The sequence below is a fragment of the Macaca nemestrina genome, chromosome 8 (genome assembly GCF_043159975.1).
Source record: "Macaca nemestrina isolate mMacNem1 chromosome 8, mMacNem.hap1, whole genome shotgun sequence".
In the NCBI taxonomy this organism is placed as follows: domain Eukaryota; kingdom Metazoa; phylum Chordata; class Mammalia; order Primates; family Cercopithecidae; genus Macaca; species Macaca nemestrina.
Genome location: NC_092132.1, coordinates 147633503 through 147653444, shown reverse-complemented (window position 1 = coordinate 147653444; position 19942 = coordinate 147633503). Strand labels below are relative to the sequence as shown.

General features: G+C 40.4%; 1 protein-coding gene and 1 pseudogene across 5 annotated transcripts in view; one reads left to right on the top strand and one right to left on the bottom strand.

Annotated features, from left to right (window-relative positions):
• LOC105464174 (microcephalin 1) overlaps positions 1 to 19942 on the top strand; it is a 243977-nt gene that overhangs the window by 63661 nt on the left and 160374 nt on the right. For all 5 annotated transcript variants that reach the window (XM_011711841.2, XM_011711840.3, XM_071068667.1 and 2 more), the window contains exons 10-11: positions 5676 to 5713; positions 8749 to 8911. In XM_011711841.2, coding sequence (XP_011710143.1) covers positions 5676 to 5713; positions 8749 to 8911 — 201 coding nt within the window. The remainder of the gene's footprint in view (positions 1 to 5675; positions 5714 to 8748; positions 8912 to 19942) is intronic.
• LOC105464173 (adenylate kinase isoenzyme 6 pseudogene) lies at positions 1902 to 2407 on the bottom strand (annotated as a pseudogene).

Sequence of the window (19942 nt, the reverse complement as noted above, 5' to 3'; positions counted from 1 at the left end):
TAGTTCATCTGGGCCTAGTCATTAATTTTTGTTCCATTTGATCTTGGGTTAGTCTCGTGAATCCCTCTGCTTCTCAATGAGAGTTATAGAAATCCTCTTCCCCTGGTGGGGTCTCAGCATTATTTAGACAATGCCATAAGAAGCCTGTACCCAAAAGTACCCAGCATGGTTCTTCTCCACGGGGCTCTAAAAGAGCCCCCTCTTGGTCGAAGGTAAGTCACTCTGGCCTATAACTGATTGCAGATGCTGATCAGGGAAGTGTCAGAGAAAAACATAAATCTGTAGGTGACAAAAGAAATGGCTGTGGTTATCATATTACTGATAATTTTCAAAACTAAATTTATCGAGAGTTCATTACAAGAGTATTGGCAACTGATAAGTAAAGTTAGTTATGGTATGCAAAATGGAGTCAACCCAAAAAAGTTCTAGATACAGCATCTGGAAACACCATAATTAACCTTATTTTAAAAGAACAGTGGATGTTACATCTAATTTATAAAAATGGAAGAATATAATCTTTACAGAAAAAATCTTCAGATATAACAAAATAGTCCCAAGACATAACACACAATGAATATGCCAAGCATATAATTAGAATAAACAAAGAATGTCACATAAAGAGGGTTAGTTTGGAGGGGACATAAACACCTATATATTAATAACATATATTTAACCTAGGGCTGGCTAAGTATCTTTTTTGATTTGACAACTTGTCCCCATATAACTTATCAATAGTAACAGATCAAATGGATCTCCTGATTATTTTGAGCATCTGTCTTTTATTAAAGTAAAAGCACAAATACTTGTTATTTTCCAGGTATGTCTGGGGAATCTCAGACAGTTTTTTGTTTTGTTTTGTGTTTTTGAGATGGAGTCTCACTCTGTCGCCCAGGCTGGAGTACAGTGGCCTGATCTCAGCTCACTGCAACCTCTGCCTCCTGGGTTTCAAGCCATTCTCCTGCTCCAGCCTCCCAAGTAGCTGGGATTACAGGTGCCTGCCACCACGCCTGGGTAATTTTTGTATTTTTAGTAGAGACGGGGTTTTGCCATGTTGGCCAGGCTGGTCTCAAACTCCTGACCTCAGGTTATCCGCCCACCTTGGCCTCCCAAAGTGCTGGAATTATAGGGATAAGCCACCATGCCCGGCCTCAGACAGTTTGAAGTACAAAATATATCATTTAGGATTTGATTTGGGGAAGGTAAAATATCAAAAATTATCAAGAAATTTTGAATACCTGATTCCAGTAGGCTCATGTAACTTAGAAACAATATTTGACTACTTATTTCATCGAAATGACTGTAAAAGATTTTAAAAGTAAACACAGAGGTAACATGATTGTAAAGAATCTTAGCTCTTTCCTAAGAGACAGGATTTCTTGAATACTCAAGGGCATAATAAAGTCAATATAAACCAAAGAAGGTTATTCTCATAAAACACAGAATCTTTGGAATCTAAGCCAATTGTACAGAAAAAAAGAATAAACCCTTATTTTTTTTAGGTGAATGTGGTAAACAGTAAACCAAAGAAATGGGCTCATCAATATTGAGCAAACTTTTCTCTTTTTAAAAAATCTTTAGTCTTTATTTTAAGAGATCATCTGCATTTTTTCTGTAATAAACTTAAAAGATATCCACCTGTTTCTTCAGATTTATTTATTCTTTAGCAATTTAAGCATTGAAATGACAGTTTTGTCTCAATCCTTGATAATGCTATATTTTTTGTATTTCAAATGTTTAGCTTTCACATGGAGAAAAAGAAACACAGGCATAAACCTTTATTCTATCCGCTTGCTAGTCCCGCAACACGATTTTAATAAAGTGTTCCTGATACTTTAACAATTTCTATGATGTCTGCAGAGATATATCAGCAAGAGTGATTGTAAAGTAGCTAGTCTTATAAGTCAAGAATTATGATCTTTGATCTGCTGCTCAATCCATTTCCAGATCTGATCTACATTATTTTCTAGCTCTTCTGGTTTACTGCTGGGCAGCTGATGCACGACTTCTTCCTTGTAAGATGCCGTGGCTTCTTCATAAAGAACTTGGAAAATCTCACACTGAATATTGTCTTTCAGTTTCTTCTTATTATAACCCTTCGTTTCAAGTCTTTCGTACAGTACGTTGGCATCTGTTCTCAGCACAAAAACTGTATGAAACCAGCATTCAGGGAAGATATCACAACCGTGGTAATCAACGATAACTCCACATTCTCTCATTTGGTTATCTCACTCATCAGCTACTCTGTCATCATCTAAAACGGGACAATCATACTCTTCATCATAGCCATCGTACAATTGCTCTTCTTGAGCTAAATCATCCACATTGATGTATTTCAATCCTGATTCTGATTTTGATATGTGGTTTTACCAAACCCTAGTGTACCTGGATTTCTATGACATGTTTCCATCACAAAGTTGGAGCAAACTGACACTTTAGGATTGAACTCAGGGAGTCTGTGGGGTCAAAACTAACTTCATAATATTACTAAGATTTTAACATGCAATGGGTTCACCTTGCTATCTCCGGGAAAAAAAAAAAAAATGCACCACTGCACTCCCCCAAGGGCGACAGAGCAAGACCCTGTCTCTCAAAAGTAAATAAATAAATAATTTTAAAAATTATTGTTGAAAAAGGTTTGTGAGATTAATGATTCAATTTGGTTAAGCACAAATTTACATTTTTTTCATAGTCTTAAACCTTAAGTAGGAGTAACGTTCACTTATTTGATCAGTAAATCTATATAGCTTTTGTAAGAACATGCACAAGTAGAATAACAATGTGTAATCTGGCTGGGCACAGTGACTCTGCCTATAACCCTAGCACTTTGGGAGGCCGAGATGGGAGGATTGCTGAGACCAGGAATTTCAGACCAGCCTGGGCAACATAGCGAGAGACCCCATCTTAAAAAATAATAATAATAATACTTAATGCTGACAACTAATAGAAGACATGACTATTTTTATTAAACCCCAAATATTCACCTAATCTCATATGCCAAAGATTTACCTAAATATGTGAACTTGAATTCTTAAAACATTTATGTTTCTATAGGAATACTTTTTTTAGTCTGTTGAAAGTATTATTGGAAGTTCAATTTCCTTAATTTATGGGAATTTTCAGAATATTCAATTTATAGGTGCCTCTTTATTTCCAAGCCAGTCAGAACAGAACATCCTTAAGAGCGATCATATTCTCATTTGGTGAGACCATCTCGTGATGGTTATCCCAGGATGGGAGACAATAGCTGCTTTGAAAGCTCCCCTGCCACACTGGGCTTCCAGTACCAGAGCAGCTAACGACCCTGCCCTAACAGAAAATGCTGGGGAACAGGGCACAAGTGTTTACTTGGGTACCCTTCACGGGCACTCCTTTTACCTGGTGGACAGCCTGATTCCTTGTGGTCTGGTCCGGTATCGGGCATTCCTCGCGTGGAAAATGTGCTTATCCTGGCAGACGCCCTTGTGGCTCTTTTCTGACCCCTCTTCAGTTTATGACTGCCTGACTATCGCTCTGGTGCTCAGAGCCTGCCCTTGTGTTCTTCCCCGGCATCCCGGGGAAAACCCAGGCAGCCTGGGAGAGCCCCTGGTTCTTCAGATGGAATGTGCAAATTCAACACACCACCAAGATAGGAAATAAGTTCCAAGATTTATTACTTCCAGATCCTAGAGAGGGAGGGCGCCATGAGTTGGGAAGGCAGTGTTCTATCCCCAGGTCACAAGAAGAAAGAATGAAGTGTCAGGCATAGAGCAAGAGAGAGTGGGACCCATGGGCCAACACCTTTACTGGGGGCCAGGGCATTGTCCAAGCAGGTTTCCTGCAGGGAGTTTTAGTTGGTGAGTTTAAAACAGGCAGTCATGAGTTTCAGGATCACATAGCAACTGAGAGGTGGTCACTGTGGCATACTCCACAGTCCATGTAGGGGTGTGGGGCCGGCAGGGCCGGCCAGGTAGACTGTCCCTTAAAGAGGTTGTCACCAGAAAGAGGAGGTGCATAAGGCAGATCCTGGATCAACCACATTGAGGACTGGGGGTGGCAGGTGGAAGCTGTCGAGGGAAACTAAGCCCTGTTTCTGGTATGAGAAAGTTAAACTTATGTTCAAAATAGATGCCAAGGTATATAAAATTGTAAGTATTTACTACAGTGTCATTTCTGCAATACAAGACATACAAACAGACACAGATAATTTATAAGCCTCAATTCTAAAATTTCAGGCCAGGCGCGGTGGCTCACGCCTGTAATCCCAGCACTTTGGGAGGCCGAGGTGGGTGGATCACCTGAGGTCAGGAGTTCGAGACCAGCCTGGCCAACATGGTGGAACCCTGTCTCTACTAACAAAAATTATCTGAGTGTGGTAGTGGGTGCCTGTGATCCCAGCTACTTGGGAGACTGAGGCAGGAGAATTGCTTGAACCCGGGAGATGGAGGTTGCAGTGAGCCGAGACTGCACCATTGCACTCCAGCCTGGGCAATAAGAGCGAAATTCCATCTCAAAAAAAAAAAAAAATAGAAAAAGAAAAAAAATTCAGTCATGGGCCAAACATAAAAGCAGAAATATAAAATTTTATTCCGATGTCTACTTCCTGATAGCATGAAATTCTTAATTGTTTTGAAGCCAAAGTAGAAAAGTAGACAAACAAAAAATACTAGCAAATCAGATTCTGTTATCTTTCACCCAACAGAGACAAGATCTGTATAAACCAGCAGTCCTTCCCCAAGTATGTAATATACAAACCCCTTCATGTCTGTCATTTTCGTCAGCCCTGGGGTCCTTCAAACGCCTTTTGTTCCTTCTCATTTACTTCACATTGACTTTTCAAGACAATTGGTTATACTGCACAGTTGGTTACATTTGAAGTATTTTGTGTGAATTACAAACGTATATGAATAATGTTAATTCATTTTTGTTTATATATGTATATGCATGCATATACATATACACACACTCCTATAGAGTGAACATTTGGCTGAATGTACTACCAAATTGTTAAACAATAGTCATTTCTAGCTGGTGGAATTACAGGAAATTTGTATTTCTGATTATATATTTCTATAGCATTTACATTTTATGCAATTCAGCGTGCATTTCTTAGATAAGCAAAAAAAAAATTAAACATTTAAAAATTTTTTTCAATTCCAGTTAATAGCAGATGTCAACACAACAAATAAGTTCCATTATCCATGCTTCTGTGTGTGGGGGATTTGCTTGACAGGTGCAAGAGAAGCACAAGCATTATTGTGCACCTGTGTCTGAAATGAGAATGAGGTTGCCTAGAAGTCTTGAGAAAAGTGGCTGACGAGTCTACAAAAACGCCCTTATTACCCGAGTCTACAAAAATGCCCTTTTTACCCTTTCTCACTTTGAAGTGTGTAAAGACGTTGACACACTTGGAGGTCTGCTGGCTAACTGGTGGAACAGATTCCTGGGGGAAATATTTTTTTTTTGCTCTTGTACCTCATATCTGGATTATTTTGGATTGCTTTTGGGATAGTATCTGAGTTTCTATCAGTTGGGCTGTTTTTTCCAGGAATATAAAGTTTTTTTTCTTTGATATATGCTTAAATATTTATTTTTAAGTGATGTAACTTTTCAAAAAACTTATTAAAGTTTATTTCTGTGGGAAAAATATTTTTTATGTTTTTGACTGTTTTTTGTTCCTTCTTGTTTGAAATCTCTAGCCAACAAGAACATTAGTCATGACAAGCATGCCATCTGAGTAAGTACTTGTTTTGATTTCTGTTCAATGTAAAATGTTAACCTTTTCTCTCATATACTGTAATTCTGGGTGCCTTTAGGCAATTTGTCAATCTGTTCCTGTATCACTTTTACTTTACAAAATTAATATCTGAGTTAGAAGGTCACTGAAAATTAAACATGTACCAAATGTGAGCAATTTAGCCTTGAAAATGCTGGGGTTGTTTAGGCAGCATTAAGAGGTGTGTGCTCATTTTGATGTTCTTTTGCTTGCTTGATACCAAATAACTTCATGAATGTTCAAGAAGTGGAACATCATTGACCAAAACATTTCCCTTAAAGGTCTTAAAGCAACACTGCAGCAGAAAGCTTTCCACAGCAGTATGAAAGTTGCTATCTGTGCGTTTTGTGGAAGGGTTAATAGCTTGTTGGCATGCTCTTATCATCTCCCTTAAACATTTAACACAACAAAGAACATCCAACAAAAATACAGTACTATATTCTTTGCAACAGATTTTTGAATTCCTGTTTAAAGGGGAAAACCATGTTTTTGATATCAATCATAGGTTTTAAGGTTTTAAGACATCCATCAAAACATTGGAACATTTCAGTGAAAAATATGCTGCAGAGAGGGGCACGTTTAGAACATTTTCAGTAGTGGGATCCTTTTCCTGCCGGTGGCTTAAAAATAAAAGGATTGATCATCGAATACCATACATTACATAGTGAAAAAGGGGGTCACTCAAAATTTTTGTAAATATATTATGAAATATATTGAACATCCTAAATAGTCTAATACAGAAGTGAATATTGAATATATGTGTAATATTTTTTAAAGTCTTTGTATTTTTCCAAAAAAAAAAAAATTACTAGTTAACTAGTTCTTTTCTCATTCAAGATTTAAAAATAAAACTTTTCATTTAGGCCATCTTCATGTCTTACTCTTTTTTCCTCCACATAGACTTCTTGTGATAGTTAAGAACAAGACCTGGACATTCTGATTTTATGTGGATTAGCTGTGCCTTGCAGAGACACTCGTTACTTATTGGCACATCCAGCAAGTAGCTGCCAGCCTCAGGATGGAGTTCTAGGGAGTGTCTGGTTTAGAGGTTTTTACTTTTTGTTTTCTTTTATCATTTTTGCCTTTATTTTTTTCCAAATTTAATTATTTTTCTTGACTCAAGCACAGATTCTCGGGTTGAAGTGGTGATGAGGCCCAGATCTTGACTCACATATCTTTTCTACCCTAAGGATCTCTAAGAATTTAAAAGCATGATATAATTCAGCCCTTTCATTTTACAGATAAAGAAACAGGTCTTGAGATGGACATACCTAAGATCACTAGAGACAAAACTAAGAAGGCTGGGTGCATTGGTTTACGCCTATAATCCCAGGGGCGTGAGTTGAGGGGCCCAGGTGGGCATATTGCTTGAGACTAGGAGTTCAAGACCAGCCTGGGTAACAGCAAAACCTTGTGTCTACAAAAAAATGCAGAAGTTAGCCAGACTTGGTGGTGAGTTGCCTATAGTCCCAACTACTTGGGAGGATAAGGCAGGAGGATCACTTGAGCCCAGGAGATCAACAACGCAGTGAGCCATGATTGTGCCACTGCACTCCAGCCTGGGCAACAGAGCAAGACCCTGTCTCAGAACAATAAAATAAAACTAAGGAACACCATCATTTGGAAGGAAGAGTGTTAGAGACAGTCTGTATAAGAGTCGACAATAACGTCTTCCTCTTTGGAATATAATTTTTGGAGAGAAGAGATGTTTATTTCTTTCTTTCTTTCTTTTTGTTTTTTTTTTGAGATGGAGTCTCGCTCTGTCGCCCAGGCTGGAGTGCAGTGGCGCGATCTTGGCTCACTGCAAGCTCCACCGCCCAGGTTCCCGCCATTCTCCTGCCTCAGCCTCCCGAGTAGCTGGGACTACAGGGGCCACCACCACGCCCAGCTAATTTTTTTGTGATTTTAGTAGAGACGAATTTCACCATGTTATTGTGTATATCGCAGTGTGGCTTAGAAAGCCCTTCATTGGGGATTTTTTAAATTTTCTGGGAGAGAGAAAACCAATGTCAGAACTAAAAGCATAGAAAGGTTATTATAAAAGGGAGGAAAGAACTGAGGGTTGTTTGGTAAGGAAGTTGGATGGAAGGAATATATTTTTTTAAAGGATATTTTAAGTATTAAGGGAATGACAGAGCAGGAGAGAAGCGGTAATGGTCATGAGCTTTGTGACAAATAGGTCCCAGATTTGATCTGATGATTTAATAAAAAGGGTCTTTTTTCCCCTTTTAGTAGAAAAACTGTGTGTTGATACTCAATAAATGTTACGTTTTCAAAATAAAATAAGTGAGGATCTTGGTTCTGAGCATGCACAGACAGGTTCAAATAGGCCTGAAAAACAAATTGTTGCGCCGATGGGAAGAGTGTTGGTCTGATGTCAGGGGCCTGGTTTCCTTTTTTTTTTTTTTTTTTTTTTTTTTGAGGTGGAGTCTCGCCCTGTTGCCCAGACTGGAGTGCAGTGACACAATCACGGCTCACTGCAACCTCCACTTCCCGGGTTCAAGTGATTCTTCTGCCTCAACCTCCCGAGTAGTTGGAACCACAGGCACGTGCCACCACACCTGGTTAATTTTTGTAGCTTTTAGTGGAGATGGGGTTTCACCATGTTGGCCAGGCTGATCTTGAACTCCTGACCTCGTGGTCCGCCCATCTCGGCCTCCCAAAGTGCCAGGATTATAGACGGGAGCCACCGCACCCGGCCAGGGGCCTGGTTTCTGATGCTGGCTCTGTCCCTACCCGGCCCAGCCACTGTGGGAAGCCATTGACAACCTGTGGGCTTGTCTTCTGAGCCATTAAAATAGAATTGAGATCTGAAGTTTATTTCCCCAGGTTCCAAACCATTGATTGTAAGTCAGTTAAGACATAGGCACCATAACCAAAATCAGTTTAAAATGTTGGCTTTCTAGTTTTATTATTACTAATATTGAGTGTAACTGCCTTGATGTTCGTGTGCAACAAACTCATTCATTTTGTTCATTTTCCCCCCGATTTGATAGAAAGCAGAATGTCGTCATCCAGGTTGTGGATAAATTGAAAGGCTTTTCAATTGCACCAGACGTCTGTGAGACCACGACTCACGTGCTTTCCGGGAAGCCACTTCGCACCCTGAATGTGCTGCTGGGAATCGCGCGTGGCTGCTGGGTTCTCTCTTATGATTGGGTAAGCCCTGTGTGTGAACTGCATATTTTAAAACAAGGCATTTTGATAGAGTGGGTCACCCTGAGGTGCTGACATCAGCACTCAGGCCGGCGTGCACCCTTGTGGATCTGCACACTTTCCTGTGAGCTGGGAACACCCGTCTTTCCTCCTGTTGGTCTTCCTTGGGCTGCTGCCCTTCAACAAGTGCCAAGTCCTGGGGCAGCAGGAGGACGGGGAGGGTAGAGAGCAGGAAGTGAGTAGCCTCTAAGATAAATCAGAAGCAAGATTAGAAAGACGCTGAAAGAAACGCAGAATGCACGTTCTCACAGTCAAAGAGCGTTCCTCTATGTGTGACCAAGAAATACTATGACCTGTGGTGGTGGTGGTTTGCAGAGCCAAAATAGTTCAGCGATTGTTTGTACAGATGGATTTACTTAGGATGAAACATGTTCTTTCAATCCCATTTGGATAGGTTTTATCCTATGTATATCTATCTGTAACATCATTTGCCCTTATTTCTATACATTAAAGATAGTTTTTAAAAGTACGTAATTATTTTCATTATTCATAACAATTGAAATGATCTGTTATTAGTTCTATTTTTACTTTGATCCTCAACCTAAGGTTGCTCCAAAGCATTGCTTTCTGATGACAGTAGCATCATCTGTTACTTGTGTTACCATTTTGCATCTGTGGGATCCGTCTTTCCTCCTCCTCTCCCAAGAATATATTCTGTTCATACTCATACTGTGTTCATTTAAACCAGTAGAATTATAACATGCAAAAGCTACACATGTATTTTCAAGAATGGCCATGGTCTTTTTTCCATGCTTTGACAGAGTTTAAAGAGATTAGTGCTTCTAGTTGTAAAGTGGAAATGCTGAAATTCCGAAAGTAAGCACTATTGATTTGCATTGGTGGCAATTGGGGATCACTTTACCTAGTTATATACTAGTACTGCTTTATGTTTATTTGGATGAAAGACAGTAGTCCCCCCCTCATCCAGGGTTTTGCTTTCTGTGGTTTCAGGTACCATAGCCTGAAAATATTAAATGGGAAATCCCAGAAAAAAACAGTTTATAAGTCTTTAAATGCATGTTTTTCTGAGTAGCATGAAGAAATCTCAGGTCATCCTGCTCCATTCTCCCTGGGATGTGAATCATCCTTCATTCCAGCCTGTCCATGGAGTAGGTGCTGCTTGCCCTTGCTTAGTAGCCTCTTGGTTATCAGATAGAACCTCTTGGTTTTGCAGTGTTTGTCTTCAAGAAACCCTTATTTGGCCTAATAACATTCCCCAAGCACAAGAGTATTGATGCTGACAACTTTGATATGCCAAAGAGGCGCTCCAAGGTGCTTTCTTTAAGTGAAAAGGTGAACGTTGTCCACTTAATAAAGAAAGAAAAACGGTATGCTGATGTAGCTAAGATCTATGGGAAAAAATGAGTCTTTGACTTGTGAAATTGTGAAGAAAGAAAAAAAAATTGTGCATAGTATATGTAGGGTTCAGAACTATCCACAGTTTTAGGCATCCACCAGGGGGCCATGAACTGCACCCACTTTGGATAGGGTGGACTACTGTCTATTTAATAACTCTAGCATCAGTGAATGAGTTCTGTGTTTTATTTCTCTCCAATTCAGATTGTCTCTGTATCTTCATCTGACTACTCCCCTTCCCTCAGGTTTTGGAGGAAAAAATGTTATTTCTAAAGATATGCATCTGTACAGGATTCTTTACCTAACTTATTCTTTTGGGACTTTGAGCAGTCCATAGAGGTCAGACATGAGAATGTACTGCCTTTGCTGTCAACATGGATAGAGACCTGCTCCCTGGTTGTCTGCATGTCTCTGCTCAGTGTCCTGCCAGTGCTCCCCAACCAATCATACACAGAAACAGAACTGGGTGAAATTTTAGGTTATTGTATCTCTTCTGGGATTACTTGATATGAAAAAGGTGGGCATTAAAACACATTATTTAATAAACCTCTGATCTTTAGTCTGGACTCCTTGCCTGGAGGGAAGAACCTGGGGCACTCAGACACGTAAGTGAATGAATGAGGTACAAGGCAATCAGAAAAGAAAAGGTAATAAAAGGCATGTAGGTTAGAAAGGAAGAAATAAAGCTATCTCTATTTATAAACAACACAATTTTTTATGTAGATAGTCACAAGTGATCTACAAAACAGCAATTAGAACTGACAACTGACTTGGGCAAGTCATCCAGATGCAAAAGTTCCATTGAAACTTCAGTATAAAGCTAATAAAATAAGTGCAGGATCTGTATGCTGAAAACTACAAAATGCTGATTTTAAAGATCAAAGAACTAAGTATATTAAAAGACATGCAATGTTCATGGATTGGAAGACATAGTACAGTGAACATGTCACTCCTCCCCAAAATGATCTATAGATTTAACACATTCCATTCAAAATCTCAGCAGAATCTTTCAAGATACATACACGCTGGTTCTAAAATTTCTGTGGAGACGTTAAGGAACCAGAATAGCCAAAACAATTTAGAAAGAAAATAACAAGGAGGGGGACTGGCACTACCTGGTTTTGGGGCATCCGTTCAAGCTGTGGTCCTCAAGGCAGTGTGGTATTGGTAGACACATAGAACAGATAGAGAATCCAGAAATAGACCCCAAAAATATATCCCATGGGTTTTGACAAAGGCGTGAATGCAGTTCAGTGGAGAAATTCAGTCTTTTCAACAAGTGGTGTTGGAGCAGTTGGACATACACAAGCAAGAAAAGGAACCTTCCCAACACTTTGGGTGGATCACCTGAGGTCAGGAATTGGAGACCAGCCTGGTCAACATGGTGAAACCCCGTCTCTACCAAAAATAAAAAGAACAGCTGGGCGTGGTGGCACCTGCCTGTAGTCCCAGCTACTCAGGAGGCTGAGGCACAAGAATCACTTGAACCGGTGAGATGGAGGTTGCAATGAGCCAATACCATGCCACTGCACTTCAACCTGGGTGACAGAGAGACACCCTGTCTCAAAAAAGAAAAGAAAAGAAAAAGAAAGGAAAGAAGAGAGGAGAGGAGAGGAAGAAGGAAGGGAGAACCTCATTCTGTACCTTACATGAGCCAAAAAAATTACATCCAATGGATCATAGACTAAATGTAAAGGTATAAAACTTCTATAAGTAAACAAATAAGAAAAATGATCTTGGTATAGGCAAAGAGTTCTTAGATACACCAAAAGCATTATCAGCAACAGAAAACATTGATAAATTAGATTTCATCAAAATTGAAAGCTTTACTCTGTGAAAGATATTATGAAGAGATCAGAAGAAAACATTTGCAAATCTTATATCTGACAAAAGATTTATGTCCGGAATAGATAAAGAACTCTCAATACTGAACAATAAGAAAACAAACAGCCCAAACAAAAACTGGCAAAGAAGAGACTTGTATAGACATTTTACTGAGGACACACAGATGGCAAATAAGCATCTAAAAAGATTCTCATCATTATTGCTCACTTCAGAAATATGGTGAGATCCACTACATATCCATTAAAATGGCTAAAATAAAAAATAGCAGTCGCATTCTAGCAAGGAGCCAGCGCAGCTGGAACGGCTGCTAGTGCGAGTGGGAAGTGGTCCAGCCACTCTGAGAAACAGTTTGGCAGTTTCACAGAAAGCTAAATGTCCACTCAGCAGTCCCACTCCCAGATACTTGCCTCGGAGAAATGAAAGCTTGTGTTCACACAGAGTCTGTACGTGAATGTTTGTAGCAGCCTTACTTATCATCAAGTGGACCTGGAAACAGCACAGCTGTCCCTCCAGTGGGTGGATGGATCAACCAGCTGGACCGTCCATGCTGTGGAGTGTACGGAAGGAATCGAAGGAATGGTGATAGGTGCAGCAGCTTGCATGACTCTCGGGGGCATCACGCCGAGTGGAATAGCTGATCTCAGAAGGTCACGTACTGTATAAGTCCATTTCTTTGTCATTCTAGACAAGGCCAAACTGTAGGGAAGGAGAACAGATGAGTGGTTGCCACACGTTAAGGTGGGAGTAGCATCTGCCTCTGCAGAGCAATAGCAGCTGTCATATCTTTGGGGCACTGGAATTGTGCTGTGTCGTTAGTGACAGTGGTTACAGAATCTATGCATGTATTAAAACACAGAGAACTGTACACACATATGCACACACGAGTAAATTTTATTATTTGTAAATTTAAATTAAAAAGTATATCTAGGCCGGGGACAGTGGCTCATGCCTGTATTCCCAGTACTTTGGGAGGCCGAGGTGGGTGGATCACGAGGTCCAGCAGTTCAAGACCAGCCTGGCCAAGATGGTGAAACTCTGTCTCTACTAAAACTACAAAAATTAGCCGGGCACGGTGGCAGCCACCTGTAATCCCAGCTACTCGGGAGGCTGAGGCAAGAGAATCGCTTGAACTCAGAGGGAGGTTGCAGTGAGCCGAGATCACACCACTGCACTCCAGCCTGGGCGACAGAGTGAGACTCTGTCTCAAAAAAAAAAAAAAAAAAAAGTATATCTTACATATCTAATGTGCTTTCCAAATGGAGATAGTTGGGCACTGGTAGGACCAGGCTAGTGTCTTGGTTTCAGAGCTAGGTTTCCTTCTGTGTGCTGAAGTTTACAGGCTCCCGTACCTTCAACTGCTGCCTCTGTCCCTATATTTCTATTAGCACTGAAGCTTCATCCCAGCTGTTCTATCTTAAAAAAAATAAAAATAATTTAAAAATTCAACTTTCGGCCGGGTGCGGTGGCTCAAGCCTGTAATCCCAGCACTTTGGGAGGCCGAGACGGGCGGATCACGAGGTCAGGAGATCGAGACCATCCTGGCTAACACCGTGAAACCCCGTCTCTACTAAAAAAAAATACAAAAAACTAGCCGGGCGAGGTGGCGGGCGCCTGTAGTCCCAGCTACTCGGGAGGCTGAGGCAGGAGAATGGCGTAAACCTGGGAGGCGGAGCTTGCAGTGAGCTGAGATCTGGCCACTGCACTCCAGCCTGGGCGACAGAGCGAGACTCCGTCTCAAAAAAAAAAAAAAAAAAAAAAAAAAAAAAATTCAACTTTCCCTAAATTGCTCTTTGCCCTCTGTGCTACCTTTTTTCCCCTTGTTCATGGCAAAGGTCACAAATGTGTGTCTGTATTGCCCTTGCCTTACTGATGATGTTGCTATTTGTGAATAGTATCAACTCTTGGGAGATTGCGAAGGCCTAGATGGCCTATGGCTTCAGGTGAAATATCTGTTAGTGTGATTACAAGGTAACCATGATGGCTGTCAGGTATAATATATCACACATATATAAATCACACAAACGGATATTTATATTGTATTGATGTTCATAGGTTGCTCCTGACTTGCACCCTCAAAAACTTTAGAAACAAGCTGAGTTACTTTCTCTATTCATCTCAGTCTTCAAGAAGACAAAGATGACTGCTGCTTTTTGCATGGCCCCCTCCTTTAACTTTTAAATAAATTCAATAGTATAAACATAAGAAATCTGAGAGAGGATAGTTGCCACCACCATTTACAAAGCCATTCTACATAATGTTTAAAGCTTAGCACCCAATTTAATATTTATCTATGTCTTGTATATAACTTCAGATATAAACTTCACAGTTCCAATTTCTTTTAGGGTCAAGATTTGAAGTGTCCATATCATATATTATATACATTGACTTTGTGTACAAGGAATCTCTCTTTCTGTCTCTGGCACTCGCGCTCTCTCGTCCTCCTCCTTCTAACCCTGTCTCCAATGCAGTTGGGGGATTCTTAAAATATTCTCTTTGGCTAGCAGTATAAACTTGCCTCCAAGAAAAACATTACTGAGCATGTTTTTATTTCAGGGTTTGTGTGGTATTCTCTGGAAATTTCTTGTAAAGGAGAGTTGTAGCAGTTCTTCAGAATTAGATGGTTGTATGTGGCCCAGCTAGTCATATCAGAAACTGTGACGATTTTATAACAAAATTCAGTTTGAATTTTGACTTAATGTTTTTGAGAAGTTTATTGGCAATTTTTCCATGTTTACAGCAGTTCACACCTCCAGTGTTAGCTCTACTGTTTTCAGGAAAGAGAATAATTTATGTTTTTCCTCCTTCGTGACCAAATTGTCTGGCAGATACATGGAAATAGAAAACCATGCCAGGAGTTGCCGAGCTTCCTATTTATGGGAGACAGGAAGTAACACAACGGAAAAATAAAGAAATTAATTTGACCAAAGTGTCCCTTTAGACTCGCATTGTTTTGTTATGTGTTGTTCAAGCGTAGTACAATTTGAACCTTTAAATACTCTTTATCCCACTCTCACTTAATTTGGTGTTTCCTGCATTTTCCTGTGACTTATCCACAATTCTACTTTCCCTCGAAGCCCTTTTGTGGATGCTAAAATACAAGCGGAGTGTCCTATGATCCAGTCTTCCCCTTTTCCAGCTACCACTCCGTGTCAGTCTGTCCAGCACAGTGAGGAATAACTCAGCCTGTATTCAGATTTTAAGATTTTGGTCCTGAGCAGCTTGTGAAAAGGATCTGATAATAGAGATTTAAAGCTAATTCACTTATGAATTCAAGTGTAGGGCTTAAAAGCTAAATCAGCTTTATAACAAAATGTCAAGGCCGCTAACTATCAACAAATAATCTAGTGTTTTCTTAATAAAAAATGATGTCATCATGACTATTTTCTTGAGATAATGTGATCCACATTGAACTTAGTAAGCAGTGAGTCAGGTGAGACATGTTTTTATCAGTGGTGAACATAGAATCAATGAACTGTTAGAAGAACACACGCAGTTCACTCAGTTCATGCCTCTCATTTTACATTAAAGAAATGCTGAGGTGCTCTCCTAAAGTTATAACTCATGGTAGAACCAGAAGTGAAATCTCGGCTTTTCACTGGTGTTAGTTCATCACCCTGCATTCCCAAGTCTATTCAAAAGGGATCATCTTGAAAAACCATTCTCTTTTTAACCTTAAGATGGCAGATTAACTTCATAACTCATGTTAGGAATAATTTTCAGCCACACTGTACTTGGTGTGTCACACTGACGCTGAGTTTCTGAGGGTTCCCTTCAGTTCTCTCTAGCAGACATTTATTGCTCGCACTTGCAAGCTAACTAGGATCTCAGGCCTGGGTCTCTGAACTTTCACGACTTGATTTCAAAGTCCTTTTTATCCTGCTACAGATTATACCTTGGTAAAGGACTTTATACTTCACAGAGTATTTTCCCATGCACTGTCTCACTGGATCCCGACAGAACATTTTTGCAGCCAAGAAGGATGCTGCAAATAAACAGTGAGTTTAGTGATGAAGACTCAGGGCAAAACTAGTTTGTCTGACTTGAATGTGGATCTTAGAAACACATCTCTGTCACGGCATTGTTTTAAGGCAGTGACTATGAACAGCTATCTCCAGGACACCTAATTTATACATTTTCCTTATTAAAATAATGGATTCTGGTTTTGCCCAGGCATAGACACAGAATTTGTCTGCTCCTTTCACTTGAGGTGGTTTCTGAACAGTGCCGGAGCTCGTTCTTTGCAGAGGCTCCTGCAGGCTGCGTCAGCGTGGCCACTGGCCACTGGGAGCATGGGGAGCAGGCGCTGCAGTCTAGGTCCTCCATCCCCCTGTCTGTTGCTCCTGGCAAGACCCCAAGGTGCGCATTTCCCAGGTTGGAGCCGCCGTGCTTCCCAGGACCGTAGTCTCCTGATTGAGGACAGATACCAAAAAGTGATTCATCTGGAAAATTGAGGGCTTTGGTGCTGCCCTCCAGGAGGACATTTGAAAAGATGTGGACAAGCCTATGAGTGCTAAGAATGATGAATGTTGGAGTTTGAAAGAGTCAACGTGATTTTTTTAGTGGGAGAAGACTGTGGAGTCACCCTGAGATGCAACCACAGACATGATTAGGAATAAAGTTTGATCACCATTTTCAAACTTTTACATTAATATTTTTTCTTTAATTTTCTAAAGGTGCTAGACGGAATCTATTTAATGCACCTGGCACAGAAAAGCCAGTGCACGGGTCCTAAGGCTGCACCTTTGCAAGAAAGAGAAATACCTGAGGCACCAGGAGTGAGGAGGACAGGTGTTGGAGAAGGCTGTAGGGCCCCAGTATGGCTGTGCAGATCAAAGCGAGGGAGGCAGAAGCCATCAGACTGTTTTAACTCCAGAGTGGCTCTGGCCTCTCAGCAAAGAATGGATTGCAGGGAGGTAAGAACAGGGTGGGCAGCAGGAGGCAGCTAGGATCATCGAGGCGAGAAATGACTGCAGCTGTGTCTAGAGGAGGGGTTGATAGGTGGGGAGGAGAGAGCAGGTCGGCGCACTTCCTAGGAAGATCTAGTGGAATCTGTAATGTGAGGTGTGTGGGAATGGAGAAGTCAAGAAGACTCCCACCTAAATTTTTTCCTGGGGCAACTAACTATAGATAATGGTGCCATTTGCTGAGTTAGAGAATTCTGGGGGGAGAAAATTGTGTGCAGGGTTTAGGGTACAATAAAAAATTGACGTAGGCATATTGAGTCTGGGATTCCTACTAGACATGAGATATCACATATCAGATTATATATATGTACATGTGTTCAGAGGAAAGGTTATTCACTCCAGCCATGGTAACTGGAAGGGAGTGTAGAATGAAGAAAACAGTGAGTTTTGGTTTGAGCTCTGGGCTGTGCCGCCATGCAGAAGTCAGGGAGAAGGGGGAGGCAAGGGGACCCGGGAACGGCTAGCTAGCAACCTGGGGGAGACACCAGGGGAACGTGGCATCAGTCAGAAGGGGGACTGTTTCAGGAAGGAAGGATGCTCAGCTGTGCTGAGTGCTGCTGGAAGGTGAATAGAGGAGACAGAAGCCACTGTTCAATTTCATCAGGTGGATGTTGTCAGAGACCTTGAAAAAAGCAGGTTGAATCCAATGACTAAGAGAGTTGAAGAGTCAATGGTACATAAAGCAGGGGAAGCACTAGGGTTATGTGTAATGGTGCCATTTGCTGAGTTAGGGGTTATTATCAGACGTATTGCTCATACGTTATTCCTAGACGTACTGCTGCTGCTACATCAGAGAGATTGGTTGGCAGCGAATGGGACACCATGAAGTGTGACTCGAGCCCTCTAGTATTGCCAACGGCAACACAGATCATCATCCTGGTGCTTGGCAATGTGGTTGCATTATGGTGAGTTGAGTGTGGCCTTGAGAAGCATTTGAATCTGTTGGCTGAGTTATCAGGGAAAAAAAAATTTAAAAAGTAAACTAAGATTATGTGTATTAACGAAAAAGTTGCTGTATTTGGCAAATCCTTTAAATGGATAAGGCTAACAGGTCGAGAGGGTACTTGTTGCCACCCATCCTTTTCCAAATCATAGCCTTCAGGGATCACACAGTTTGTCTTAACTTTTCTATTAAGTTGGATCAACCGCGAGGTAACACAGGTCTTCACTGTAGACCTCAGTTCCCCGCCTTTGCTTTATGACTGAGACCTCTAGGACCTCAACTTGGTCCATGCTGAACTGCAGCACAAATTCCAAGCTTTGGCCCTACCTAAAGGTGCACTTTAACCTTTGCAGTGTTCTGCCAGGCATCTGAATTTTCACTTTTGTTTCTGACATCTCAATCAAGCAGTTCTCGCTGTAAGTATTAAATAATAGCACAGAATATCTTAACTTCAGGTCTTCATTGGAAAATTCAACCATGGTTTGATTTTATCTGTAACTTCAAAAACTGTCTTCAGCTGTCCATCATTTAGATATCATTTAGATGTCCCTCAGGGACTTTGGGGACATTGTTAACCATCTATTCTTTCAAGGCTTCTTAACTCTATCCCCAAGTTAAAATAGATTTCCAAGGAACATCATACTTCTGTTACAGTCTCTGTGTGAGGACCCTCTGTGAATTTGGTTTTAGGCACAATGTTAATCTTTTTGAAGAGAACTGATGTAAGAAATACTGGATTTTAGAAAACTGTTGTACTTTTTTTCAAAGCTATAATTGACAACATTGTACATTTTGCTACCTGATACTTCTGATGTATGATCCACCTAATGCATTTCTCCTAAAATTCATTTCCAATGAATTGAATAGGAATTCCAAATGAAATGAATTTCATTGGAAAATTTAGTACAGAAAATTTGTTAGACTGTCCTTAACCAGAGTGACAATTATGTAATGCAGTTTTCTCAGCTAAACTAACAGCTTGCCATAGGTTCATAATAGATCTATTTTTTAGTTGTTTTTCATGGGTTCTTGTTTCTGAAAGTTTCTCTGCCAGAATATTAAAGTTCCACCTAATAATTTAACAAGCATCGTATATATTAATAATATATTAATAATTAGTAATGTTATTAAAAATATTTAATAATATTAAATACTTTATACTAATTTTTAGAATATTAAAACTTAAAATTTAAAAATTTTAAATTAAATATTTTATATTAAATCGTTAAATTAATATTAATAATATTAATAATAACAATTATTTAATATAAAATTATTAATGATATTTCATATCCAATTATTGATTGGCTTAAGTAATTAATTGATTAACTGATAATGATTATTGTTAATTATTGTACTCTTGGGTAATACAGAGACTGCATACTTAGCTTTGCCGTGTAAATACCATTGTCTGCTTCCTGGTTAGTGGCTCTAGGGAGGCTATGGCAGCGTCAAGTGCTTTTGTCCTTACCGTGGCCCCACTCTTCCTCTGTAGGCTGCCCACGATGTTTTGGTATGCCACGTATGTATTGGTCTGTTCTCACACCGCCATAAAGAAATGCCCGAGCCTGAGTAATTTATGGAGAAAAGAGGTTTCATTGGCTCACGCTTCTGCGGGCTGTACGTGAAGCACAGTGGCTTCCGGGGAGGCCTCAGGAAAGTTTCAATCATGGCAGAAAGCAAAGCCAGGAAGCGGCCCCATTTTCCATGGGCGGAGCAGCAGGAAAGGGCGTGGCGGTTCTACACACTTTTAAACAACCAGATCTCCTGAGAACTCATTCACTATGCAGTGCCAACGTGGGATGGGGCTGAACCATTCGTGACAACTCTGCCCCCAGGATCCAGTCACCTCCCACCGGGCCCCAC